General features: G+C 39.5%; 2 protein-coding genes and 3 long non-coding RNA genes across 7 annotated transcripts in view; 2 read left to right on the top strand and 3 right to left on the bottom strand.

The window, feature by feature from the left end:
* LOC145653214 (uncharacterized) overlaps positions 1-1,453 on the top strand; it is a 3,573-nt gene extending 2,120 nt beyond the window's left edge. The window contains exon 3 of the long non-coding RNA XR_014119580.1: positions 1,213-1,453. This is a non-coding gene — a long non-coding RNA (uncharacterized LOC145653214). The remainder of the gene's footprint in view (positions 1-1,212) is intronic.
* Positions 1,454-2,477: 1,024 nt separating this feature from the next.
* LOC118240434 (cell adhesion molecule CEACAM5-like) lies at positions 2,478-14,756 on the top strand. Of its 3 annotated transcripts, XM_081706286.1 has the most exons (14): positions 2,478-2,861; positions 4,160-4,226; positions 4,747-5,079; positions 6,177-6,383; positions 7,000-7,356; positions 7,440-7,661; positions 9,104-9,436; positions 9,527-9,760; positions 10,000-10,269; positions 11,412-11,681; positions 11,782-12,021; positions 12,188-12,269; positions 12,494-12,542; positions 12,754-14,756. In XM_081706286.1, exons 2-14 carry the CDS (start codon positions 4,181-4,183, stop codon positions 12,982-12,984), a joined length of 2,874 nt encoding a protein of 957 aa, XP_081562412.1. In that variant the 5' UTR covers positions 2,478-2,861; positions 4,160-4,180; the 3' UTR covers positions 12,985-14,756. The 3 variants fall into 3 exon arrangements, with proteins under 3 accessions (XP_081562412.1, XP_081562413.1, XP_081562414.1); XM_081706287.1 differs by lacking the exon at positions 4,160-4,226; XM_081706288.1 differs by lacking the exons at positions 7,000-7,356; positions 7,440-7,661 and having other exon boundaries at positions 2,481-2,861; positions 12,754-14,755.
* LOC145653213 (uncharacterized) lies at positions 14,075-15,914 on the bottom strand. Its single transcript, XR_014119579.1, has 3 exons — positions 15,670-15,914; positions 15,225-15,309; positions 14,075-14,207 (listed from the first exon to the last, which is right to left on the bottom strand). It is a non-coding gene; the product is annotated as an uncharacterized LOC145653213 (long non-coding RNA).
* A 2,783-nt stretch (positions 15,915-18,697) lies between these two features.
* Positions 18,698-25,851, bottom strand: LOC118240431 (sialoadhesin-like). Its single transcript, XM_081706574.1, has 8 exons — positions 25,599-25,851; positions 23,866-24,198; positions 23,542-23,775; positions 22,602-22,841; positions 22,356-22,437; positions 21,599-21,647; positions 21,233-21,432; positions 18,698-19,775 (listed from the first exon to the last, which is right to left on the bottom strand). The coding sequence occupies exons 1-8, from the start codon at positions 25,849-25,851 to the stop codon at positions 19,733-19,735; spliced, it is 1,434 nt and encodes a 477-aa protein (XP_081562700.1). The 3' UTR covers positions 18,698-19,732.
* Positions 25,852-25,956: 105 nt separating this feature from the next.
* LOC145653205 (uncharacterized) overlaps positions 25,957-27,500 on the bottom strand; it is a 7,662-nt gene continuing 6,118 nt past the window's right edge. Inside the window, exon 4 of the long non-coding RNA XR_014119571.1 lies at positions 25,957-26,255. This is a non-coding gene — a long non-coding RNA (uncharacterized LOC145653205). The remainder of the gene's footprint in view (positions 26,256-27,500) is intronic.

The following is a 27,500-nucleotide window of genomic DNA, read 5'->3' as shown; positions in this document are numbered from 1 at the left end:
TTTCCCGGATGTACTGCGGTAGTTAATGATATGCCGTGTTTTGATGGATTTTATTTAGCACATACTGTATTTCACAAAATTTGCAGCTGGCGTGCTCCCATTAGGGCCATCCAGTGTGATGTATGTGAGGGAAAAACCAATGAATAAAGGCTGAACCACTGTAATCATACAGTTATAATGTTCAGATGCAATGGAAGGTCCCAGGGGTGTTAAATAAGGCCTGGATCTAAACTGCAGGGGACTAGAGAGCACCAAACCTCACGACCTTTCAGGCAGCCTTTTGTACTCCTCATGAAACACAATGGACAATCTTACAGCGCCACGTAAAGGATCGGAGAAGTGTTTCAGCATATCCGAGCTGGGCTGCTGCATCCGGACAGATCTGTGGCATGTTCCAGACAGCCTGGAGGGCAGCAGACAGTGGGGCCTTAAAGAAGCCCGTCAGTCTTCTCCTAAACCTCAGAAGGAGTGTCTGCCTTGCCTGCACGTTTGAGGTAGCAGATTGAATTAGTTTCCCATGATTCCATGTCTCTACAGAAACCCGTGGAGTTGAACCAGGTTGGTTAATGAGGCCCTGAGAGGTGCACACAGAGAGGAACAGAAAGAGAGAGAGAGAGAGAGAGAGAGAGAGAGAGAGAGAGAGAGAGAGAGAGAGAAGTAGAAAGTGAGAGAAGAATAGAGATGAACAAGAAGAGTGAAAGAGAGGAATACAAAAAGTAGAGCTGGAGAGGATGGAGATGGTGAGGGTGAGGGAGGAGGATGACATGTGATGGCTGGGTAAAAGTGCTGATTGTTGGCACTGAGAGTCCACCCAGTGAAGGCCATTACTGAGTCATGCCATTTGACCAACTCTCCCAAGGACAGACAGACAGAATGGTAGACTGAATATTGAGGAGTACTTTTGCCATGCAAATAAAAATTGGTGACAGATGTTGAAGGCAACATTGTTTGTTTGTCTTTTTCTTATTGCAAATTAATATTACAAATTAGAGTTTCTCTGTAGTATATAAGTGCAGTGCTGAAGGTGTCACTTATGATTACTGCCACAGAAAAGAAGTTACTTCGTCAGGCCCGCCCTCTAGTGGTAATCTTTTTTATTTTTTACAACAGTTACATCAAAGCGGAATTTTGATCTTAAAAATCCACAGTGTTTGTATTTATACATGTATGACTTTCTTCTGTCCCACCATGTCCTAATTGTTATAATAACAGAAGACCTCTACATGCCTCCTACATTAAGAGTGATCCAGGATGAGGATGAAGTTATGCGGGGCCGTTTAGGGTGAAATCAGTGAAACAATTGCATACACACACACTACGTGTGCATACCTTTGAAACACTTGCACATAATTATGAAACATTTTCACATAAATTATCTACTACTTACATTTGGACATGATAACTTACACTTGTATATACACACGCATGCACATTCATTCACTGGTGTGCAAACAGAGTTTAACTAGGCTTGCGTGTATGTGTGTAGCAGCATGTGCGTAAAACAATTTTCAATGCGCCCGGAAGTCATTTCATTGTAACAGGAAGGCAGATATTTAGCATGTGTACAACACGCTCATGAAAATAAGATGTAGAGAGGACTGACATTTGTTTAATTGTAAATAAATTATATGTCCTTATGGTATAAGCACTCCTGATCAGTTATGGAAAATTTAAAATTGAGGGTTAATGACCGGACATAGCTAATATTAGAAATAATAATATTATGTGCTACGTTATTTTGGTAAATATTCAGAACGAATGTTATTGATATCGGGAGGTTATTCTAATAAATGATGGCAAGATATCTGTTTTGAATATTTTCTCACATACTGTAGGCTGATTGGAAGATACTGAGAAGCTCACCTATAGCCTAATGGCATGACATAGCCATGTCGTTACCAGCAGGCTACATGGCGTATAATCTTATCATTTCTAATTCAGTTAACTTTGGAACATTTGAACATTAAAAATCCTAAAATAGTTCTTGCTAGATACACTGGGAATGTATTCCAAATTTTGCTTAAAATTCTCATTAGGTAATGAAGTGTTTTCTAGTGGTGGGACATCAATATGTTGTCTGTGTCACATCCATAGAGCAATTCCAAAAAGTGAAACGCTTCCGTGCTAATAAAATCCCAGATCCAAACACAGAGTAATATGATCCCATGTTAAATTGGACCATGGGCATGATCAACAGCGATATTATGATTTGTACAAAATGTTGGTGGAACTGCAAGGATATTACTTCAGAATCAGAATTAGACGCCGACATGATGATATTAACTTTTTCACCTCATATTGATGAGCGTGCTGAACACATGTTAAATATCTGTCTTCCTGTTACAATGAAATGACTTCCGGGCACACTGAAAATTGTTTTGCCCACATGCTGCTTACACACTTACACGCAAGCCTAGTTATACTCTCTGTTTACACACCAGTGAATGAATGTGCATGTGTTTGTGTCAGTATATGCAAGTGTAAGTTATCACCCAAATCCTCTCTCTCTCTCTCTCTCTCTCTCTCTCTCTCTCTCTCTCTCTCTCTCTCTATCTATCTATCTATCTGTGTGGGCGTGTGTTTAGGGGATCTCAGGTTGGACGTCCCTCACGGTCAACCTCATGGTCTCTCCATCTAATGGACGGTTTCTGACACCAAACACAGACCTTTGTTGCCTGTATTGAGAAGTTTGGCTTATATTTACTGTTTTTTTTATAGGTTCCTCTGAATCATTATGAAACAGAACTTTCCTTCTGTTTATTTAAATAATGAGGAAGGAAACCAGTGACGTCCCCCTGAGAATTCAGGAGGTCTGATCAGATATTTTAATTCCCCTGCAACCACATGACGGACAACAGCTTGTAAGTATGCTTGTCTGTTTTTAACCAATATTACATTCAAGTACTCTGCATTTATAATTAGGCTGTTTAAAAAGCTTGTGATTTCTGGATTTTGTCATTAATTGTGTAACAGTATAGAATAATCCAGTGTCTCTGTTACTGAGGCAGGCATACACAGTTTGGCAGTTTTAGCATCTTGCAAGTTCACCATCTCACACCATCATCTCACAGGTTGATCTCACATGTTCACCATCTTACATCTTCACCATTTCACAGCTTCACCATCTCACATGTTCACCATCTCCTAGTTTCACTATCTCACACGTTCACCATCTCACAGGTTCACCATCGCAGCTCCTCCACAGTGTTCTATTACTATGACACTGACATATGTAAAAACCCCAGCAACACAGCTGTGCTTGATACACTCATCACATCACAACATGCTCTACCACGGTACCGCCATGCCTCTACCATACCTGGACACACTGTATTTATGTACCTCAGCACCCCAGTACTTCTGTACCTCATTTGTACTTATCTCACACTGCACACACTTTACTTGCTGCCGTTTGCACACTTGTCTTTTATGTTTAGACATAGTTTATGTATAGGATATATAGTTTATATATAGTTATGTATATACAGGTTACACACAGTGTATATATAGTTTATATTTAGTTTTTATAACTAAATATTATCTTTTCTATTATCTTTTCTATTTATCTAATTGTACTTAATCTTAAACACCTGCACTAACAAAGGTTCCATGTACACTTTGTCCTTGGTGAATACAAAATTCTGATTCTGATTCTGATACCACTTCCATGCCTCTTTCATGCCTGTGTAACTGCTGTGCTGAGAATGAGCCATTGCAATAATGTCCTGTCAGCAGTAGTCTTGTGGTCACACACTGACCAGTGATGAACAGGGTAGAAGGGAGTGACAGACTGCATGCCAAGAGATGTGAGCGTGATCTCACAAAACCCTGCAGGGAATTACAAGTGAGAGAGATGTCATTAGATTCTGCTTGAATAAAGTTGTAAGAAAGAGTACAAAAGTGAATCCTGATATTAGTCCTGACATTAAAATGAACCCTGATTCTAACCTTTACCTTAAAATGAACCCCAGCTCTAGTGCTCACCTTAAAATGAACCCTAATTCTTACAAATTTGTAACAGTAACATCATTCTAGTCTTAGCAGAGGACGAAGCATACTTTGTGTTACAGATGCCAGACCTTTGAAGAATATATTAATTGCATATTAATACAGTACATATTAAAAATAAAAACTAAACTAAAATATATTTTGTCCAAAGGGGAATACTGTGATACTTGTAATGGGAGGAAATATTTCAGTAGCAGTACTGCTCATGTTACTGGCAGGTAAACCTTTTTGTCAAATCTGTATTCATATTTCTCTTTGAGCCTGTGAGAGTTAAAGGTGCATTAAGTGGATCTCTACAAATTAACATGGCCATTTTAAGCCACCATTTTATCTTTCTCTAAAACTTACTTTAGAATTGAGTCTTGTAAAAAAATCACTTCATGAAAAATGAGAAAATATTAAATACATAAAGATCACAATGGATTTAAGATTTGTTACTAAATCCACCTCCTTGCACCTTTAAATTGCATGCCTCCATCGCCAGTATCTGTTAGTTTATGTTGCAAAAGTGCACTGCTTTGTATGTTTCAAAACTGCAGAGTCCTGTTTGTGGTTTTAATGCCAATGTGTGTTTGCGCAGTTTTCTATTAACATATCATTAAATTCAACATCATCATCATCATCATCAGCGTCATCAGCACCATGACAGTCACACTCAGATAAAGATAAGAGATATTGATAAGAGTGTAAACTCACCCCTATAATCCTGGTGTGTGTGTGTGTGTGTGTGTGTTTCAGGAGCTCAGTCTCAGCAGAGTGTAACTCTCTCCTCTCGGAGCCTCTGTGCTCTTATTGGATCTACAGTAAAAATCCCCTGCAAATATACATCTAGTTCCTCCAGTGACAGACCGAGAGAGTGGTATCAGGTCCAGAGATCTGATGGAGAACCACAAGACCTGAGTAAAGACCCTCAATACTTAGGACGAGTGTCTGTAAGCACACGGTGGAATAACTGTACACTGACAATGAACAACGTGAAAGTAAGTGACTCTGGAGTTTATAACTTCAGATTTAGAACATGGAGGAATAAATGGATATCTGCTTCATTTGGAGTTACTCTAACTGTTACAGGTAATACAAACATAAAACATAGAACACACACACACTCTCTCTCTCACACAACACACACACACACTCTCTCTCTCTCTCTCTCTCTCTCTCTCTCTCTCTCTCTCTCTCTCACACACACACACACACACACACACACACACACACACACACAAAGTATGCAAGAAATCTCAATACTAATACAGAAGTTCAGTATTATTCAATATTTGCCAAATTAGGACAATCCATCTTAAACTACATATTTGCATGCCACATGTGTGTTATTCTTTTTATATGGATATTATTACATTTTTAATTAGTCAGTCACTTTAATCCATTCCAGTCCAGTCTGGTCAGATCTGACATGAGAGTGTGTGATATTTCATGCTGAGATAATTCACCTGATTCTCTGTTACTGATACACTCAGAAACAGAGCAGTGATACTGATTACATTTACAATAGTGTACATGTAAGAAACTGGACAGAACTATTTACAAGAGCTGAGCAAACACCAGTCCCTTCACTGTACCATCTACACTCACAGCAGCATAGTCTGAACTTACTAAGCAAACGTGTCTTGCAGTTGGATCTTAGTCAGACTAATACTGAATACTGATGGACATAAACGTAGTTATGATTGAGCTGCGTTTGTACAAGTTTATCAGACACAGCTGTGTTACTGGTTTACATGTGTCATTGTCATTGCTGAGTTGAGACTGGTTCACTATCCATCTGGTTCTGCAGTCAGAAAATAACCACTGATAATGAAGATGGTTAAGACCAACTGTGCATCACCACAGATGGGTTATACATAGTCTCTGACTGTACACTTACCTAAAGCAGGTGTTTCTAAAATAGAGCTCAGTGAGTATATATATGACTGATAAATCTTATGCATATTTCCTATGCATTTATTGGGCTTGGTTTAAAAGCTAATATGAATATTAAAAGCTAACATTTTCATTACTAATATTACTAATACTGTCAATACACTGGTGAACCTGGAGCATCTCTGTCTGTCACAGGTCATCACATAAGACTAGTTAACCCATTATTTTTATAACCCCCTATAAAAATATGCTATAAAATAACACCAAAGCTTAATTAAAATGACTTGCAGATCTGAAGGTTACGAGGTCAAACACATATAGAACCACACTGCGCTGCAGCTCCACCTGCACGTTGCCCAACAACCCCACCTACATCTGGTACAGGAATGGACACAACCAGAACACTAATGGACTGTATGTGTATGGCAGTAGTGAGGATGCAGGCAGCTACTCCTGTGCTGTAAGAGGATATGAGGAGCTCCGCTCTCCTGCTGTCTGTAAGATCCTCACTTTAAACTCTCATCACTCTGTCAGAAACTCACTAGCATCTACTGTTAGATTAACAATGGCTGGGAGACCTTGATGCTACTTAATTGCTGATATATTTTAGTTTCTGTTTTGCAGGTGTCGGTAAGTATATTTCAATCATGTATGTGTGTTTTATTTACACACTAAATGATCACTTTATTAAGTACATCTACTGTATATCTGTACCTAACATTTCACAGTCAGTTAGCTATAATGTATCACTGCTGGTATTGCTACTGTTCTCTTAGGCCAGCTGACTGACTGTACTACAATCCTGTTCCCTGTGTACATTTAGTCAACCTCTACTGGCCTCTTTCATGGGTGACCTGGTTTTGATCAAAGAGCAGTTGTTAGTAACACACTTTTATAAGATAATTATACTGTACATGCTCTTATAAATACTGCTTAGGCAAATACTTATGAATTCTGGGCCTTACTTTAAACTGCATTCTCGTTGTCTCACTAACAGTATCTAATTAGAGGAAACACTCATGTGGTACATTGCTGACTGGTACTGGTTTCAGAGTATTATTGCTATAACACTGATGTGTTTCAGTTGTTTTTCATTTAGTGTTTCTGTTTCAGGTGTTTCTGCAGATAATTGGAGATGCTGGAGTGTGACTTACTATAGCCAGACAATCTGCTCTCTGATTGGCTCATCTGTGGACCTGCACTGTTACTATACCTACCCTAATAACCAGAAGGTCACAAAATCATTCTGGTTCATTACGGAGCAGCAGGTTGGTGTTGAACCTGTGGATGTGAGAGAGGAAGAGGAGTATGAGGGGAGAGTGCAGTATAGACAGAGCTCCCAGAATGACTGTAGTATGACAATCACTCACCTGAGAGAGAGTGACGCTCACACATACAGGTTCAGATTCCACACTGATGGTCCTTGGGGTCAATACACTGGTGATCCGGGAGTATCTCTGTCTGTCACAGGTAATCAAATAAGACTAGTTAACTATAAAAATATGCTATTTATAAAATTAAAACCAAAGCTTCTTTATTAAAATTATTTGCAGATCTGAAGGTTACAATGTCAATCACATATAGAGGGAGCATCAAACTGAACTGCAGCTCCACCTGCACGCTGCCCAACAACCCCACCTACATCTGGTACAGGAATGGACAGCCTGTATATAACCAGAACACTAATGGACTGTATATGTATGACAGTAGTGAGGATGCAGGCAGCTACTCCTGTGCTATAAGAGGATATGAGGAGCTCCGCTCTCCTGCTGTCTGTAAGATCCTCACTTTAAACTCTCATCACTCTGTCAGCATCTCACTAGCAGCTTCTATGAGATAAAAAGTTTGTTTGATTGTTGTTTGTTTTTGCTGTTTTTTGCTGCTGGTTCTGCCTACATGTTTATAAGTAGCTGGGAAGCACCTTTCACTGTTGAGGGCTCTATACATTTGTGGGCACTGGCTAGCTGGTTCAGCAGTACTACATCAGTGTGTTTTGTTTGTGTTCTCATTGTCTCTTGCTCTTGTCCTCACTTTAAACTGCACTCACTCTGTGTCACTGGCAACTTCTACTAGATTACAGTGAACTCATGCTGAGTCACATATGGCTAAGACTTAAGACAACTACAGCATTTTTAGATATATTTCAATTTAAGAGTTTTCAAGTGTTTAAGGTATTTTTGGAATCTTTTATTTTTTTTTACATGTTTTTCCATAAATCACTGCGTTTAATTTTTAAGTCCACTGTGTTTATGTTTACATACATATTATTGGCAGTTGGAAGTTTTAATCAACCACTGCTGTTCTTGGAAAAAAAAAGAAAAAAAAGCAATATTTGTAAAGCAACCTTGAGTTTGAGAAAGGTGCTATATAAATGTAACTAATAATAATAATAATAATAATAATAATAATAATAATAATAATAATAATAATAATAACCTCTGTTGGCCTCTTTCATGGGTGACCTGGTTTTGATGAAAGAGCAAGTGTTACATTTTTTATTAGACTCTTACTGTGACAGGATGCAGGCGTGAGTCTCAAAACAACCAAACAAAGACACAAAAGTCTTTTAATGGCAAAAATTAAAGTAAAAGAATAAAAGTAAAAGTAAAAATAAGAGGACCATTTAAATGCTAAAGCCTTTACACATTGACCATCATCCACATAGTCAATCATAACTGGTAATAAAACCTAGTAAATAAACAGTAAATTACTTAGTAAATAAAAACTGGAAACAGAAGGAATATTCACAGGGATGGAAATGAGGAACAGGTGAAGCTGGAGACACACTAATGAGTAATAAAGGGGGACATGGCAACATGTGAGGAAAGGAGTGTAAACACAACACACACGGTGACACGTTAACCGAGGACAACAACACATCAAACATGGCGAGAGGCATCACATGGATGAGGGCGTAAAGGAGGGGTCTATACTGTAACTGCACTTATAAGTAGTGTTCATGCAGACACTTAGGAACACAATAAAACCTGCTATGTAATTGTATAAATATGCACAAAATATACTGACATTACTTGCCCTTTTTAAAAACAGGTCATTCATGAAAGGGCCCACTGGAAACTTGGCACAACTACCCTGAGAACAAGACAAGTGACACAAGACAAGTCTTGTCTCCCAGCTTCTGATTATATACAACTGACTTTAAAAGAACTGGTAGTCTGTTTGTCCAGCTATGATTTACTCAGTTTATGTGTTACAGGTGTTTATGGAAAGGACAGCTGCTGGAGTGTAACTTACGTCACCCAGAGCATCTGTGCTCTGATTGGTTCATCAGTGGACATACACGGTTACTACACCTTCCCGGATCAGCAGCCCACCCCCCAACCTGCCTGGTACGCCAGACTCCACCTACAGGTCAAAGAGCTGAGTCATGCTGATGACCGATTGGAGATTTTCAGTCACAGAGCTAATGTGAACACACTAAGACTGAAACATCTCACAGAGAGTGACTCAGCAGAATATCTCCTCCGATTTAAAGCCCCCTACATGATACACACAGACAGCTCTGCTGGTGTGTCTCTCTCTGTCACAGGTAAGATAAGTCTTCTGTGTCTGGCAGTGTCACATGGTTCACCATCTGTGTGTTGAGCCCTGAAGACACTTATGAGAGTCTCCCATACAGGCCTGAAGGTGAATGTGGACTCTCCAGCAGTCCCAGGATCAGAGGGACAGACAGTAACACTGAGCTGCAGCTCCACCTGCACTCTGCCCTACAACCCCACCTACATCTGGTACAAGAACGGACAGCGTGTGTCTCACTGCACATCTGTCTCCTGCTCTGTATCTGCAGTTAGGGATGCAGTCAGTTATAGCTGTGCTACTGAAGGCAATGAGAACCTCCGCTCTCCTCCTGTGTGTGAGTGGAGAATTTACATATGAAAATCATGATGTCTTGATGCATTTAATAAAGTCAGTTAATCATAAACCAGAAACATCACTACAATCAATACTTACTACTACAGCTCATGATGGTGATGATGCTATCTGTTGTAGTTTCATAGTTATCAACTATAACTTCTGAATGTATAAGAATCTCTTAACCAGACTGTGTATGAGAGTTTAGTTTTAATGTTAACAGTGTGTGTTTGTGTTCAGATGCCCCTAGAAACACCAGAGCATTGATGGTTTCCTCTGGAGAGAGAGTGGAGGGAGATTCAGTGACTCTGACCTGCAGCAGTGAGGCAAACCCTCCTGTTCTCACCTACTCCTGGTTTAAGCAGAGAGCAGCTGCAGACACACTGCTGCCAACAGGCCAGAATTACAGCATCACCAACATCAGCTCCCAGCACAGTGGACTCTACTACTGCACCGCTCACAACCAGCTGGGACAGCACAACTCCACCACCACCCTTCTGGTTGTGTTATGTAGGTGCAGTTTATACCCTAATGAAACAACATATTCAACATGTTTTAAATGTAACATATAAATACATATAAGGTATGATTAATACTGTACATGTGAAGTATATATGTATGGATGCACAGTATATGTGCTGTGTTTATATATTTAAATACCCTGCACAGGTCACAACACTGTCAGAGTGTCTAGTGTTATAAAGAGGCTAGAAAAAACAGCCAATACATTAAGCGACTTTAATTTTGGAAGCAACTACAACTGACTCAAACTGGGTTCAGCACCATTTAGTAACACATGCCCACTGTAAAATAAGTCTGACAATGAGCACTTCGATATCAATATAAAATAGAGAATTACCAGAGTTCTGAATGACAGTTGATGCTATAAAACCCCTGACATTAATTAAACACAGACAGGCTGCATCGAAAAACACGGACAATTGTAGAGAGTAGAAGCCCCCCTACAGAGAGAGAGTGTAACGCAGACAAAACCTGAGGACACTGAGAGATCAAATAGCGGCAGTCTAAACACGAAAATGAGCTACAAAGGTAAACAGTGCGGCTGCAACAAAGCAAGTCGGAATAGTCGAATGTTCTTTCATTTTACATTTAGCTGACGCTTTTATCCAAAGCAACTTACAATTATGACTGAGTACAACGTGAGCAATTGAGGATTAAAGGTTTTGCTCAGGGGCCCAACAGTTGAAGCCTGGCAGTGGTGGGGCTTGAACCAGCAACCTTCCAATGGTATATGAAGAGCTGAGGAAGGAAGATGATTGGATGAGGGAGGGAGGAACATCATTGTAGGAGAGAGGGAGGAAGCTGATTGGAGGAGAAAGGGAGGAAGGTGATTGGAGGAGAGAGGGTGGAAGGCGGGGCAGAGGTAGGACAGGTGATCATTCAGGAGAACTGGATCGTGTGTGTTGAATAGAGTGTGAATCAGAAGCTGGTGAGTTTCCAGGTAGGTGTATGGCGATCTGCACATTAGGAAGGTGACCCGAGTTCATGACACAGATGACACTTATCAGGATAGTTGATAAACACCCGAAAAATAGGGCCATTAATATATATGTATATATAAAGTTACAGATATTAAGTTTGTTTGGATTTAGAGTTGAGCTTTAGTTTTAACACTGAGTGTTTGTTTTCAGATCCCCCTAGAAACACCAGAGCATTGGTGGTTTCCTCTGGAGAGAGAGTGGAAGGAGATTCAGTGACTCTGACCTGCAGCAGTGAGGCAAACCCTCCTGTTCTCACCTACTCCTGGTTTAAGCAGAGAGCAGCTGCAGACACACTGCTGCCAACAGGCCAGAATTACAGCATCTCCAACATCAGCTCCCAGCACAGTGGACTCTACTACTGCACCGCTCACAACCAGCTAGGACAGCACAACTCCACCACCACCCTTCTGGATGTGTTATGTAGTTGCAGTTTGCTTTGTGTTATCCTCTTGTGTTATGAATATAATAAGTTAAATGACATTTTAAGTGTATTTATTTTAATTCCTGTTCTCCTACTCAGACCCTCCCAGAGTTCCGTCTGTTACTGAACATGTGTCTGGTGACTCGGTGACACTGCTGTGCTACAGTGACTCCAACCCCATCAGTAATTACTCCTGGTACAAGAAGACAGGAAGTGGTGTTATACTGTTGGGAAACAGCACCAATTTAACTTTGGCTACAGGAGCAGTTGGACTTTTCTTTTGCACAGCTCAGAACCAATTTGGATCAATGGACTCGTCAGAATATTCAGTTCCAACAGGTACATTATGGGTCGAATTCAATGGCTACAGTGGTTAAAGAAAGAAATGTTACTAGCACACTAATGAGCAGTTTCATAGAGCATCTGTTCTGGTTTGTTTTCACCTCTCTATCGCGAGAATGTTCACACGTCTGTGTAACATGCTGCCCTCTACTTCCTGATGCAGGGAACCCAGCTGGGACATACGCAGCTTCTGGAGTCACTGTGGTTTTCTTTCTGACTCTCATTGCTGTCTGTCTATGGATGAGGTAAGAAGCTGAAGCCACATTGATATTACACACCCTGCCAATGCTGTAGGCTGTTTCCTGCTCAGTCCAGAGAGTCTTTGCTCTGATGTTTACAATATAGGGTCACACAGTATCAACAGGGTTAAATTCACTTTCCCCAGACTGTAGTAACTGTAGAGGGCTTAGATTAATGCAGGAGAATTGAGTGTGATGCTGGTGATGTTATTACTGTGGTTCTCCACCAGGAGGGGATCTGCAGCTGTCAGCAGAAGGAGTGAGGAGACCAGCACAAATGTGAGTTTAAATGAGGGACTCAACAGATCACTGCAGTTGTTCTTAATGGGTCTCATGTCATAGTGGACTGTGCAGCCAGCATTAGTGCTTATGTTGATTATTGTTACTTCCAGAGAAACCTTTTCATTCTCTCTCTCTCTCTCTCTCTCTCTCTCTCTCTCTCTCTCTCTCTCTCTCTCTCTCTCTCTCTCTCTCTCTCTCTCTCCTAAAGCATGACTCTGCTCCTGTATATGATAATATCTCAGCCCTGGCTAAGACCTGTGACTCCACAGTATCTTCAGATGATCAGGATGAAGTTCACTACTCCAGTGTTCATTTCACACACTCCCACACACAGGAAGTGCTCTATTCCACTGTTCAACTGCCAAAGGCTCTTATTCAAGGAGAGGAAGTAGAGTACGCCACAGTGAACATCACCAAAACAAAAGTCTCCCCACAGTAGGCTATGCAAATGGCATAGTTCATTATGTCTGTATCACTGTTACACATGGAGTGTAAGTTATTTCTGAAGCAAATAATATAATAAAGTCAACTGAATAAATAAATATAATTACAGCCCTTTTCATAAGTTCTTCTTTAGCAAATAACATAAATTATCTGAAAACAACAGCAAATAATGTTATTATCCATCTTTAAATAATTCTATATATAAAGTATGTTTGTATTGTTGCATTTGAAAGTGGTGTAATTTTGATTTTCAGTCTGAATTTTTATTTTCTCATGAGGTGAGTATGGTCTATACTGTACTGGTAAATGCTTGCTTTAAATACTGGGATTATTCTTCCTGTCATATATCCTTTACTGCAAGACCTTTGTAATATTTTGTAATATTTTTGTAATTTTTGTAATATTTATGATAAATTCGTACAGGATATGAAATTGCAATATAAATTACAGAGATGATAATGGCTACTCATTTTATACATTGCTGTCATGTAGCTTTTACTGATCAGAACTACAAAACATTACTGCTGTATGAAATATTGTTATCAGTCTAGTGCTTTATAAAACAGGAGACTTGAATTTGGTCTAAATTCCTCACTCACTTATCTGTAGTCCCCATACATTCCACCCTCCTAATATTCTCTGCCACTCCATTGCCAACTCATGTAAAACTTTCTATATCCGCCACTGATGGCTGTTCCCATGGGATTAGAGTAACCTGGTGTTATTTCTACTGGTCAGTTTAGGTAAAAGGTGCCAGAATATTGATGAGGCAGCAGTCTGTAAAAATAACTGACATTGTGAATTTGATCAAAACAAAAGTATTTGAGGAACTCCTGCTGCCCATTTAAAACTTGACATGTCCTAATGTGGCTTTAGATGGTAAGCATAAACTTTTTATTCAAAATTAAAGTCTTGAAAATATGTTGGGGGTTTTTTGTGCTGAATGCAGTTTTTTTTTATCCATGTAAAGCTACATGAGTTAGTACATTTGCTCAGGGGATAACATGACCTTAGTCTTGTGAAATTGCCCAGCAAGGACTAAACTCCAATCTACAGCACAGTCCAAGAACCTGAGAAAAGCTTCACCCACCTTCAGACTCCAACACTTCCAGATATAACATCACCCACCATCAGACTCCAACCTCTCCAGATATAACATCACCCACCATCAGACTCCAACCGCTCCAGATATAACATCACCCACCATCAGACTCCAACCTGTCCAGATATAACATCACCCACCATCAGACTCCAACCTCTCCAGATATAACATGACCCACCATCAGACTCCAACCCCTCCAGATATAACATCACCCACCATCAGACCCCAACTCCTCAAGATATAACATCACCCACTATCACACTCCAACCACTCCACATATAACATCACCTACCATCACACTCCAACACTTCCACCTATAACATCACCCACTGTCACACATTTCAACCACTCCATCAGACTCCATCAGACTGTAATCAGCATAATATGTGTCTTAATATTTAGATTATTTGATTTCTTAAAGAACTTCAAAGTGCCTTTCTAACCTTGCTGTTACTTCCTGTGGTGTTTTATTTTAAATAGAATGATACATTTTTGCAGTTCTTTACCTGTGTGCTTACATTATTACACATGTGGAAGAGTAGCATTACTCCTTATCATAAGTGTAAAATTCCAGATATACTATATGTGTACTTAATCTGATGTTGTATTTTAATGAAATTGTTTATATCACTGATGCAGTTTTAGAATAACATTTATTTTAAAAAATTGCTATTTCAATTGAAATGTAGTTTATAAATGTTTATAAAAAACACTTGTAGCTACACTGTACGTTTGATGTGTTATTAAATGTGTTGTGTCTCAAATGTGACATAATAGAGATATTGGAAAGATGAATAGCTTTAGTCTATTCATTAGTAATATTAGCTGATAAGCGTTTACACCACAGGCACCTACCAAACCCTTACAGGACTCTACCAAAGCCTTACAGGCACCTACCAAACCCTTATAGGTCTCTACCAAACCCTTATAGATCTCTACCAAAGCCTTATAGGCCTCTACCAAACCCTTACTCATTCCTACCTAACTGTCACCAAGCATTTGCGAACCTTTAACCAAACCTTTGACCGAAGTCCTTCCCAAAATCTTCTTGTACTAAACCCATAGTGGGTTGAACCAGGCCTGTTGGAGCCAGGAAGTGTTAACCCAGATGTCTGAGATCTTCAGTCCGTCACCTGGCAACTCCAGCATGTAATCCGCCATTCCTGTCCCATCGGCCCTGAAGAGACTCAGCGCTCTGTGCACGATGTGCTCTATTTCCTGTCACACCATAAATCAGTATTAGGAGCCAGAATTATGTAAACATGAAACTGTGAGATTTACAGTGCAGGAATGGGTAATAAACACAGCTCACAGAGGTCGTGGGAAAATCATACACCTGTAAACATTATACAGACATGCACACGTGGACAAGCCTCGTATTAGTTTACTAACTTAGATGTAATTCTGTACGTGTGCTTGAACACACACACACACACACACACACACACACACACACACACACACACACACACACACACACACACAGTGTTGTCATCTGAGTACATTGTAAGTTGTTTTTTTCTTTCAGGATATCTTGCTTTACTCATTACCCCCCCTCTCTGTCTCAAACTCTCTCACCAGCATGAACTCCAGTTCTCTTGCTCTGTTCTTAGACCACTTCATCTCAAATAGATCTCTCCCTCATAGCCGACAACCTGATCCTGCAGGGGTGCAAGCAGAATATTGGAATAGTGGGTTTATTATCTGTGAGTAGTAGAAGTGCGTGTTGTAGGACATAGGAGGCATCCTCTGAAAGCTTTAAAGTGAAGGCTTTGCGCACACTTAGTTTGCTTCTCACCTCGTTCAGTTTCAGCTTCAGAGGGCATTCGGGATGTCAAATAATGGTGAATCTACCACTCACTATAGCTAGCTAGCTAACAAAGTACAGAAAGCCTGCACAGTGCTGTTCCAAAGTTTCTCCGCATCAACAATAAACACTTAGCTTACTGGCCAAACTGACCTATTTTGCCTACATATTTAAGAATGCATACATATTGTTCTATCAATATAATTTAAGGACTAATTAAATAAATGAAATATACTATGTTTTATTTTTCTTGAATGATTTCTGTTAAAATAAGATGTAACATTATGGGTGGAATTATACAAAAAATGTTTACACAGCCTGTTGTTGGCCTCCTCAATCTGAAGCAACAGCACAAGCAGCAGCTTCTTCACGTCACCTTTTCATCCACAGGGGGGTGATATCAGGTTATATTACTAATTAAGTAAACTGTCTGCCTCTTATATAGAATTGACAGACTTCATTAAGAAAGATGAGCTAAGAAGCATCAGTTAGAGCTATGTAGAAGAGACTATTCTTTGTACTTTCAGCTGTCTTAGATGGCGAAGATTTCAATTAATTGAGATACTCAGTTACTGTAAATTAACTTTTCATTTGAAATTAATACCACAGATGTAATTTGACCTGCCCTCATCCATAACTAAGAAACTGCCACATTTATGTGTTTATACAATAATAATATTTTGCCATTAAAATGAAAATATGCCAGCATTGCCGTTGTTATTTATAACATTTTTCTTGAGAGTGTTACATTTTGTGTTTATCCACAGGGATTCATTTTCATGCCAAAGATGAAAGTACTTTTTGATTTGGTGAGTGTCTGTGTGTGTGTCTGAACTTGGATGTCTGATCACTTTTACTAGATATATCCATACGTCCAGTAAACAGGTCATTTGCATTTATATTTACATTTATGGTATTTAGCAGACACTCTTATCCAGATCGACTTACAAAAGTGCTTTGTCATTTACCCCTAGAATACATCCTAGCCAGTAGAGTAGATTAAAGTCCAATATACCAATAAACTAGCATACTGAACTAGAATAGAAATATAGGGATCAGTGCTAATGCCTAGAAGTACAAAATACATGAGTTCTATCTCAGACAATGACTCTGCTGTCCAGACAGCAAGTGGAAGTTCATTCCACCATCTGGGAGCCAGGACAGAAAATAGACTCCATGCTTGTCTTCCATGAGATTGGAAGTTTGATTTTTCAAGCCGATCCATACTTCAGGTTCAAAGTACTCGAGTTACGGATCGGGGTTTGACCATTGACCTCATGTATGGAGGGGCTGGTCCATTTTTGGCTCTTTTGGCGAACATCAAGGTTTTAAATCTGATGTGTGCAGCTACTGGAAGCCAAGGTCATGCTAGAGAGAGAGAGAGAGAGAGAGAGAGAGAGAGAGAGAGAGAGAGAGGTGTAAGACGAGCTGCAGGTATTTTTTTGGCAGTGGTGGCGGTTCGGGTGTTTTGGTGGAGAAATGCGGTAAACAGATGTTGCTCATACTTTATATGAATAAACTATACTGGAAACATCCTCCTGTGTCTAAAACCTGAACAATGTAGATGAAATAAATACAATGGTTGAAATAGGACAGTCTGGACACTGAAGAAGAAACCTTATACAACCTTATACACATAAACAAGAATGTGCAATTTGTTATATGATATACTGGAAGAAAACTTTGAAAGCCAATAATGTGTGGTAAGCCAAGCAGACCAAGTGCAAGGAAGACCTGGTTAACTGTAGAGATATTCAAGCCTGGTTAACTGTAGAAATATTCAAGCTTCAGTGTTAGACAGCAAATATTCAGTTGGCCAAGTTTGCCTTGCAATTTACAAATTTTGTAGGCTTACATTACCTTGTATGAAATCATTGCTTCATCAAATCAAAATGGAAAAAGAAATCCAAATTCATAATTTGAAAAACTCCCTAGAGCACGAGGAAGAATCTTTGAAAGGAACTAAGACTCAAAGGGGGGCCCGTCCTCCTCTGACCAGTAACAGACACTACAATAGTAACAATATAAACAGTAAAGAGTGAAGTAAGTAGTGAGTGAGAGAGAGAAAACAAATAAATAAGAAAAATAAAGAAATGAGCAATCAATTTCTAGACCAGTTTTCTAGAAGTCCAAGTCTGATCACGACGGCATGCGCGTGTCCGAAACCCATCCCGCATGAGAACGTCCATCAAGCGCAACGGAGAAGTAGTTGGCTGGTGTGGAGGTGTGGTGGGCTACAGCAGGGGGCGTCAGGGGGTGGTGGGAGGAGCCATGGCAGCTGAGACGGGTTGAGGCTCAGTAACAACATGAGATTTAGGGGTTGGTGTATCTCGGCAGAACGAGAGAATAGATTATTAGGCATGTCCAGGTATGAGGTAAATTAGGGAACTATAATGTGCAAAGATGGACTCTGGCGGTCCATCATGTAAGTACCTTTTGATAGATAATCAGATGGTGAGATGCACTTCCTTTTACATGAATGCAGGTGTTTTCTGTAGTCAGGAAGTCAGCCGCCACGTTTGCTCTTAGTCTGGGCTCTGGTAGTCTCATTCTGACTAAAATTGCTAAATATTTGGCTAAAGTTCTTAACAGTAACTCAGATGTTAGGAGTGACGACTAATTGTCTGGAGGAAACATCATCATGGCTCTGGGGCAAGCAACATGCTGGCGAACCAGATAAGGAGCCAACAAGAATAAAGAATGAATTCCACAAAAGTCATTTTTACAATTTTTAAATCATTTACTGAGTGCAAGAAGTGTGAAGCCTTTTGTGATAAATGTAACAGAAATATTTCAGGCATAATGTAACTTTGCCTTCGGTGCAAATACAGAGTAGACATGGAAAATGTACTGTAATATAAACAAGCAAATGTTAAATCTTATCCATATGGGGCACGCTCTGCACAATCGGCTTTGAGGGTCTTATCACATCGCTGCTGCCACCCAGTGAGTAGATCGTGCCATTACATCTGTGCTGAGTTCTGTTTCCAGGGCCGACTGGGCGAAAGGACGATTTAGATCTCTCGTTCTGAATTTAAAGTACAGTGTTCAGCTACCCAACAACTATAAGTGGAACAGTCACTTGTTGTACAGGATTCAAGAATGAAGGCTATTAGACCCCCTGCTCTGTGACCTGGGACCTGGGAATGTTACTCTGTGACCTGGGAATGCTGTGTTAAAAATATTTGTCTGAATAAATAATTAAAATTAAAACCTTCAAGGACATTCATTCTAGCCAGTCACCTCTCAAGATACCATATTGTACTAAAAACTAATCAATGAGAATGAAACAATGGTAGGGAAACATCATCATAATGTCATGGACAGTGAATTATGCAGTACTGTGTATGTACAGTGGTCACTGGACACTGGTCACTGCACTGCAGAGAACATCTTCATGTGTGGTAATATTACAAAGAGAACCGAGATCCTTGAATGCAGTGAAGTGAATTAAAGTCTGTCCTGTTACTGTGGGCTGGTGTATCATTATTATTCTACATGTCTATGACATGAAATACATGTTTATGACATGTTTGTATATGTATATAACATGCAGAGTTTCTAACCATCCTTCTTGCAGTGGTAAGCAATCTGTGGCTAAATGTAATAAATGATACATAATATAATGTCATAAACATTTTATAATGTGTATCTTGGTCCAGTTGGTAATAATACCCTGCCTGACTGATCCCTAAAATAAATCAAAATCACCAGCAAGATTTTAAATTTAGTTTGTACCAATTTCATATGTGTTTGGAGGAGGTGGAAGACTGCTGGCACTTTTCTCATTTTCACGCAGGACTGGAGATTGATGGTTGGTGGAGGATTTTCTTCTCATGTTCTTGAGATTGTGCTGTAGATGTGGGTTTCGTCCTTGCTGCAAAATTTTAAAACACAAAGAACATAATCTAAAATAAAAAATCATTTACTGTAACTCTTCAGGAAAATTATATTGTTTTTAACCTAATCTCTGTCTAGTGTGTGGTCGTTAGTGAATGGCCAATTAGCACAAATAATTTTAACTTGTTTCCCTGTACTAAGAAAAGGACAAAGTTGCTTACAAAGTGGCTTGTAAACCTTCTGTGAGGCACATTTTTGTGGAAAGGTTTTGTGGAATTCTCCAAACAGGTTTATTTAATAAGTTTTAAATGTTGATGCCTTTCCAGAGTGAAAAATGTGCGGTTATGGGTCAGTGTTAGGCTACTGCTAATTAGATCTAAGTGTAGATGTGCTTCAATGTGCATGAATACACAACTAAAACAAAACCTTGGTGAAAGCACAGTTAACTGCAACTGCTTCTCGCTGTGGGGCACGCTTCAAGGCTTAACAGGATGCAGAGAAGGGGCACGTTCAAACATACGTTTTTATTAACGCACAGACGACACATCTAACACTGCACAGCTGAGTAAACACCTTTCAAACACCAACAACACGTACTACAACACAGGAGACATATGCACACATACACACACAAGAGGATTACACCTAATACAGAACAGGTGGACGACACAAAAGGGCGTGGCAACGCAGACGAACACACACACACACACACACACACACACACCAAGACGTTTGAAGATGGGGCGGGGCTGTAACGTGACAATAAAGATATTAACTTGAATGTTTTAGATGATTCATTACTGCCACTTCAGAGAGTTTGAGAGTTTATAAGTTATCTCCAAAGGACTACTCAAAATAAAGTGTGACCAAAATTAAGGAATGCTATTTAAAGTTTATTTTTAATATAGTTCTATTTCTGGAAAAATTGTAACTAGTGGATGCATGTGTAAAGACAATAAAATCAAGCCCAAGGTAAGCCATGTGTGATGGGAGTGGAGAGGAGTAAATCCTGTTTGAATAGCACAATCTTTTAGCTAAAAGGACAACTAGACATTTCCTTCCAAAAAGTGCAATTTTGTGGTTTTGATATATTGAGAGACATTTTATTTAACAAACTGATGTTTCGAACAATTGTTTTACTGATGCATGCTTTCCAAAACAGTGAATTCTTCATCTTTGAGTTTACTTAACCTATACACTGCAGTAATTATTTTTTAAATTTTTTAAGTCTTAACATGAAACCAAATTTTAAAATTGAATAAAGCATGTAAAATTTTAGGATTTAAAATAGCTGGCCAATAGGTATAAGCATTTTCTATAACTATTAAAATAGTTTTGGCCTCTGTCAAGATTTTTAGTTTTATTTATTTTTAGAGGGAGGGGTATCTCATCAGCATTAGTGTGCATGCATGTTTTTGTGAGTGCATGTGTATGTGTGAAGGTGTGTCTAAGTGTGACAGAAATATGGTTAACTAAACCATTTGCATTGCCTACCAGGCAGAGAAATTCACTCTGGCATACTCGACTTCCTCTTCTTGACTAAGAGCCATTATTAGTTGGACAGTAGAGTAGAGAGATACTTCCTGTGTGTGGCAGCGTGTGAAATTAATGTTGGAGTAGTGAACGTCGTCATTTGTGGGGTCAGAGGGCATGTCCAAGGCTGAAACGTTATCATTTACAGGAGTAGAATCATGCTGAAAAAGAGAATTGGGACATGGTGATTAATGATTTATGTAATTAATAATCAAAATACAGGCTTAACTCTGTTACTTTGGTCATTGGACCCTTTATGGAAAACTTTGCAGGGATTTTGAGTTGGACCGAAATCTCAATCCTCTGTCGACTCTTCTTCAAACTCACTTTTGCGCTGGTCTCCTCACTCCTGCTGCTGACAGCTGTGGTTCGCCCCCTGGTGGTGAACCACAGTAATAACATCAACAGGCTCAATAGCTTCTGTGTTAATCAAACTCCAGTTAAAATGATTTGTGTTAAAACCTGGTTGACATCACTGGCATGATACTTATGTGGTTTAAATCATATGTCACTGACGGACAGCAATTTACCTTCTTTGGTGGGTTAGTCATACCCATCAATCCTATCTCATGGTGTTCTCAAGGCCTGAATACTTGGTCCTCTACTTTTTATTAATAATTCTCCACCTTGGCAAAATTACTAGACAGCATGGTCTCCAGTTTCACTGCTGTATGCATTATATGCAATTTTCTGCTCATCCAGTCCTCTCATACAGGCTGCCTCCTCTCAGCCTAGTTGATTGCCTGACTGATATTTTCTTCCAACCACCAGCTTGCTGTCTGAGTGATGTAATTACTATGCCTTTGCAACTCTATTTTTCTCTTTTTTTAACAATTACAGAATAACATATCTCATGTTTTGAAATTTTATTGCATCTTCAATTTGTTCTTGTTGTTGTTTTGTTTTGTTTTTTTACTTCAGTCTAATTGTCATTGTTTATTTTCTTTGCTCTTTTGTACAGTGACCTGATGGTACTTTGTGACCCTATACTGTAAATATCAGAGCAAAGACTCTCTGGACTGAGCAGTAAACAGCCTACAGCATTGGCAGGGTGTGTCATATAAAAGCGGCTTCAGCTTCTTACCTCATCCATAGACAGACAGCAATGAGAGTCAGAAACAAACCCACAGTGACTCCAGAAGCTGCGTATGTCCCAGCTGGGTTCCCTGCATCAGGAAGGAGAGGGCAGCATGTTACACAGACGTGTGAACAGTCACAGAAGTCTTGCTGTATGATCTCATCAAACTGACACTGGAAGTGCAGGATAGTTGTCTCACTTTCTTTAATCACCATGTAGACAATAAGGCAGTGAATTCAACCCAGACTGTACCTGAAGTAAATGACCATTCTGATGAGTTAGATGACCCAAATTGATTCTGCACCACACAGTAGAAACGTCCACTTGTTCCTGTAGCTATAGTTAAATTGGTGCCATTTCCTAACAGTAAGACATCACTTCCTGTCTTCTTGTACCAGGAGTAATTACTGATGGGGTTGGAGTCACTGTAGCACAGCAGTGTCACCGCGTCACCAGACACACGATCAGTAACAGACGGGACTCTGGGAGGGTCTGAACAGGAGAGCAGGAATGAAAATTAATACACTTAATCTTTTTTTATTTTAAGTGTTCATGTTTGAAAGTAGCCAATATCAGTCAACTATAGAAATATTTACGAAAACAGTAACATTCAGTATATAACCTGAATGAACACAATAACTGTAAAAAGAATATTTGTAAGACTATCAGTAAAATGAATAAAACAGTTGCATAGCCACAGTGTAATGACTTAGCACTGAGTATAACAACATGGATTTAAACATAAACCCAGTAGATTTAAATATTAAACGTGAATTATGGGCAAACATTTAAAAAACAAACAAAAAACAACAAAATAGACTCCAAAAATACCTTAAACACTGGCAACTTTTAAATTGAAATATGTCTAAAAATGCTGTAGTTGTCTTATGTCTTAGCCATATGTGACTCAGCATGAGTTCACTGTAATCTAGTAGAAGTTGCCAGTGACACAGAGTGAGTGCAGTTTAAAGTGAGGACAAGAGCAAGAGACAATGAGAACACAAACAAAACACACTGATGTAGTACTGCTGAACCAGCTAGCCAGTGCCCAGAAATGTATAGAGCCCTCAACAGTGAAAGGTGCTTCCCAGCTACTTATAAACATGTAGGCAGAACCAGCAGCAAAAACAAACAAACAACACTCAAACAAACAAATGTTTTTTCCAGAATCTAATAGATGTGAGGATCTTACAGACAGCAGGAGAGCGGAGCTCCTCATATCCTCTTACAGCACAGGAGTAACTGCCTGCATCACTATAGTCATACACATACAGTCCATTAGTGTTCTGGTTATATACAGGCTGTCCATTCTTGTACCAGATGTAGGTGGGGTTGTTGGGCAGCGTGCAGGTGGAGCTGCAGCTCAGTGTTACTGTCTGTCCCTCTGATCCTGGGACTGCTGGAGAGTCCACATTCACCTTCAGGCCTGTATGGGAGACTCTCATAAGTGTCTTCAGGGCTCAACACACAGATGGTGAACCATGTGACACTGCCAGACACAGAAGACTTATCTTACCTGTGACAGAGAGAGACACACCAGCAGAGCTCTCTGTGTGTATCATGTAGGGGGCTTTAAATCGGAGGAGATATTCTGCTGAGTCACTCTCTGTGAGATGTTTCAGGCTTAGTGTGTTCACATTAGCTCTGTGACTGAAAACCTCCACTCGGTCATCAGCATGACTCAGCTCTTTGACCTGTGGGTGGAGTCTGGCGTACCAGGCAGGTTGGGGGGTGGGCTGCTGATCCGGGAAGGTGTAGTAACCGTGTATGTCCACTGATGAACCAATCAGAGCACAGATGCTCTGGGTGACGTAAGTTACACTCCAGCAGCTGTCCTTTCCATAAACACCTGTAACACATAAACTGAGTAAATCATAGCTGAACAAACAGACTTCCAGTTCTTTTAAAGTCAGTTGTATATAATCAGAAGCTGGGCGACAAGACTTGTCTTGTGTCACTTGTCTTGTTCTCAGGGAAGTTGTGCCAAGTTTCCAGTGGGCCCTTTCATGAATGACCTGTTTTTAAAAAGGGCAAGTAATGTCAGTATATTTTGTGCATGTTTATACAATTACATATCAGGCTTTATTGTGTTCCTAAGTGTCTGCATGAACACTACTTATAAGTGCAGTTACAGTATAGACCCCTCCTTTACGCCCTCATCCATGTGATGCCTCTCGCCATGTTTGATGTGTTGTTGTCCTCGGTTAACGTGTCACCGTGTGTGTTGTGTTTACACTCCTTTCCTCACATGTTGCCATGTCCCCCTTTATTACTCATTAGTGTGTCTCCAGCTTCACCTGTTCCTCATTTCCATCCCTGTGAATATTCCTTCTGTTTCCAGTTTTTATTTACTAAGTAATTTACTGTTTATTTATTAGGTTTTATTACCAGTTATGATTTATTATGTGGATGATGGTCAATGTGTAAAGGCTTTAGCATTTAAATGGTCCTCTTATTTTTACTTTTACTTTTATTCTTTTACTTTAATTTTTGCCATTAAAAGACTTTTGTGTCTTTGTTTGGTTGTTTGGTTGTTTTGAGACTCACGCCTGCATCTTGTCACAGTAAGAGTCTAATAAAAAATGTAACACTTGCTCTTTGGTCAAAACCAGGTCACCCATGAAAGAGGCCAACAGAGGTTATTATTATTATTATTATTATTATTATTATTATTATTATTATTAGTTGCATTTATATAGCACCTTTCTCAAACTCAAGGTTGCTTTACAAATATTGCTTTTTTTTTTTCTTTTTTTTTCCAAGAACAGCAGTGGTTGATTAAAACTTCCAACTGCCAATAATATGTATGTAAACATAAACACAGTGGACTTAAAAATTAAACGCAGTGATTTATGGAAAAACGAAAAAAAAAAAAATTCCAAAAATACCTTAAACACTGAAAACTCTTAAATTGAAATATATCTAAAAATGCTGTAGTTGTCTTATGTCTTAGCCATATGTGACTCAGCATGAGTTCACTGTAATCTAGTAGAAGTTGCCAGTGACACAGAGTGAGTGCAGTTTAAAGTGAGGACAAGAGCAAGAGACAATGAGAACACAAACAAAACACACTGATGTAGTACTGCTGAACCAGCTAGCCAGTGCCCACAAATGTATAGAGCCCTCAACAGTGAAAGGTGCTTCCCAGCTACTTATAAACATGTAGGCAGAACCAGCAGCAAAAACAAACAAACAACACTCAAACAAACAAATGTTTTTTCCAGAATCTAATAGATGTGAGGATCTTACAGACAGCAGGAGAGCGGAGCTCCTCATATCCTCTTACAGCACAGGAGTAACTGCCTGCATCACTATAGTCATACACATACAGTCCATTAGTGTTCTGGTTATATACAGGCTGTCCGTTCTTGTACCAGATGTAGGTGGGGTTGTTGGGCAGCGTGCAGGTGGAGCTGCAGCTCAGTGTTACTGTCTGTCCCTCTGATCCTGGGACTGCTGGAGAGTCCACATTCACCTTCAGGCCTGTATGGGAGACTCTCATAAGTGTCTTCAGGGCTCAACACACAGATGGTGAACCATGTGACACTGCCAGACACAGAAGACTTATCTTACCTATGACAGAGAGAGAAACACCAGCAGAGCTCTCTGTGTGTATCATGTAGGGGGCTTTAAATCGGAGGAGATATTCTGCTGAGTCACTCTCTGTGAGATGTTTCAGGCTTAGTGTGTTCACATTAGCTCTGTGACTGAAAACCTCCACTCGGTCATCAGCATGACTCAGCTCTTTGACCTGTGGGTGGAGTCTGGCGTACCAGGCAGGTTGGGGGGTGGGCTGCTGATCCGGGAAGGTGTAGTAACCGTGTATGTCCACTGATGAACCAATCAGAGCACAGATGCTCTGGGTGACGTAAGTTACACTCCAGCAGCTGTCCTTTCCATAAACACCTGTAACACATAAACTGAGTAAATCATAGCTGAACAAACAGACTTCCAGTTCTTTTAAAGTCAGTTGTATATAATCAGAAGCTGGGCGACAAGACTTGTCTTGTGTCACTTGTCTTGTTCTCAGGGAAGTTGTGCCACGTTTCCAGTGGGCCCTTTCATGAATGACCTGTTTTTAAAAAGGGCAAGTAATGTCAGTATATTTTGTGCATGTTTATACAATTACATATCAGGCTTTATTGTGTTCCTAAGTGTCTGCATGAACATTACTTATAAGTGCAGTTACAGTATAGACCCCTCCTTTACGCCCTCATCCATGTGATGCCTCTCGCCATGTTTGATGTGTTGTTGTCCTCGGTTAACGTGTCACCGTGTGTGTTGTGTTTACACTCCTTTCCTCACATGTTGCCATGTCCCCCTTTATTACTCATTAGTGTGTCTCCAGCTTCACCTGTTCCTCATTTCCATCCCTGTGAATATTCCTTCTGTTTCCAGTTTTTATTTACTAAGTAATTTACTGTTTATTTACTAGGTTTTATTACCAGTTATGATTGACTATGTGGATGATGGTCAATGTGTAAAGGCTTTAGCATTTAAATGGTCCTCTTATTTTTACTTTTACTTTTATTCTTTTACTTAAATTTTTGCCATTAAAAGACTTTTGTGTCTTTGTTTGGTTGTTTGGTTGTTTTGAGACTCACGCCTGCATCCTGTCACAGTAAGAGTCTAATAAAAAACGTAACACTTGCTCTTTCGTCAAAACCAGGTCACCCATGAAAGAGGCTAACAGAGGTTATTATTATTATTATTATTATTATTATTATTATTATTATTATTAGTTACATTTATATAGCACCTTTCTCAAACTCAAGGTTGCTTTACAAATATTGCTTTTTTTTCTTTTTTTTTCCAAGAACAGCAGTGGTTGATTAAAACTTCCAACTGCCAATAATATGTATGTAAACATAAACACAGTGGATTTAAAAATTAAACGCAGTGATTTATGGAAAAACATGTAAAAAAAAATAAAAGATTCCAAAAATACCTTAAACACTTGAAAACTCTTAAATTGAAATATATCTAAAAAATGCTGTAGTTGTCTTATGTCTTAGCCAAATGTGACTCAGCATGAGTTCACTGTAATCTAGTAGAAGTTGCCAGTGACACAGAGTGAGTGCAGTTTAAAGTGAGGACAAGAGCAAGAGACAATGAGAACACAAACAAAACACACTGATGTAGTACTGCTGA

The sequence above is a fragment of the Electrophorus electricus genome, chromosome 23 (genome assembly GCF_041902795.1).
Source record: "Electrophorus electricus isolate QZ-2024a chromosome 23, ASM4190279v1, whole genome shotgun sequence".
In the NCBI taxonomy this organism is placed as follows: Eukaryota; Metazoa; Chordata; class Actinopteri; order Gymnotiformes; family Gymnotidae; genus Electrophorus; species Electrophorus electricus.
This window is presented reverse-complemented; position numbering and strand designations above follow the sequence as displayed.

Coding starts and splice junctions, on each gene's coding strand:
- LOC118240434 (XM_081706286.1), top strand. CDS start 4,181: ATGGGAGGAAATATTTCAGTAGCAGTACTGCTCATGTTACTGGCAG. Junction 9,437..9,526: donor TGTGTCTCTCTCTGTCACAG/GTAAGATAAGTC, acceptor TCTCCCATACAG/GCCTGAAGGTGAATGTGGAC. Junction 12,543..12,753: donor GTGAGGAGACCAGCACAAAT/GTGAGTTTAAAT, acceptor TCTCTCCTAAAG/CATGACTCTGCTCCTGTATA.
- LOC118240431 (XM_081706574.1), bottom strand. CDS start 25,851: ATGAGAGTCTCCCATACAGGCCTGAAGGTGAATGTGGACTCTCCAGCA. Junction 23,776..23,865: donor TGTGTCTCTCTCTGTCACAG/GTAAGATAAGTC, acceptor TCTCCCATACAG/GCCTGAAGGTGAATGTGGAC. Junction 21,433..21,598: donor GTGAGGAGACCAGCGCAAAA/GTGAGTTTGAAG, acceptor TCTCTTTTTCAG/CATGATTCTACTCCTGTAAA.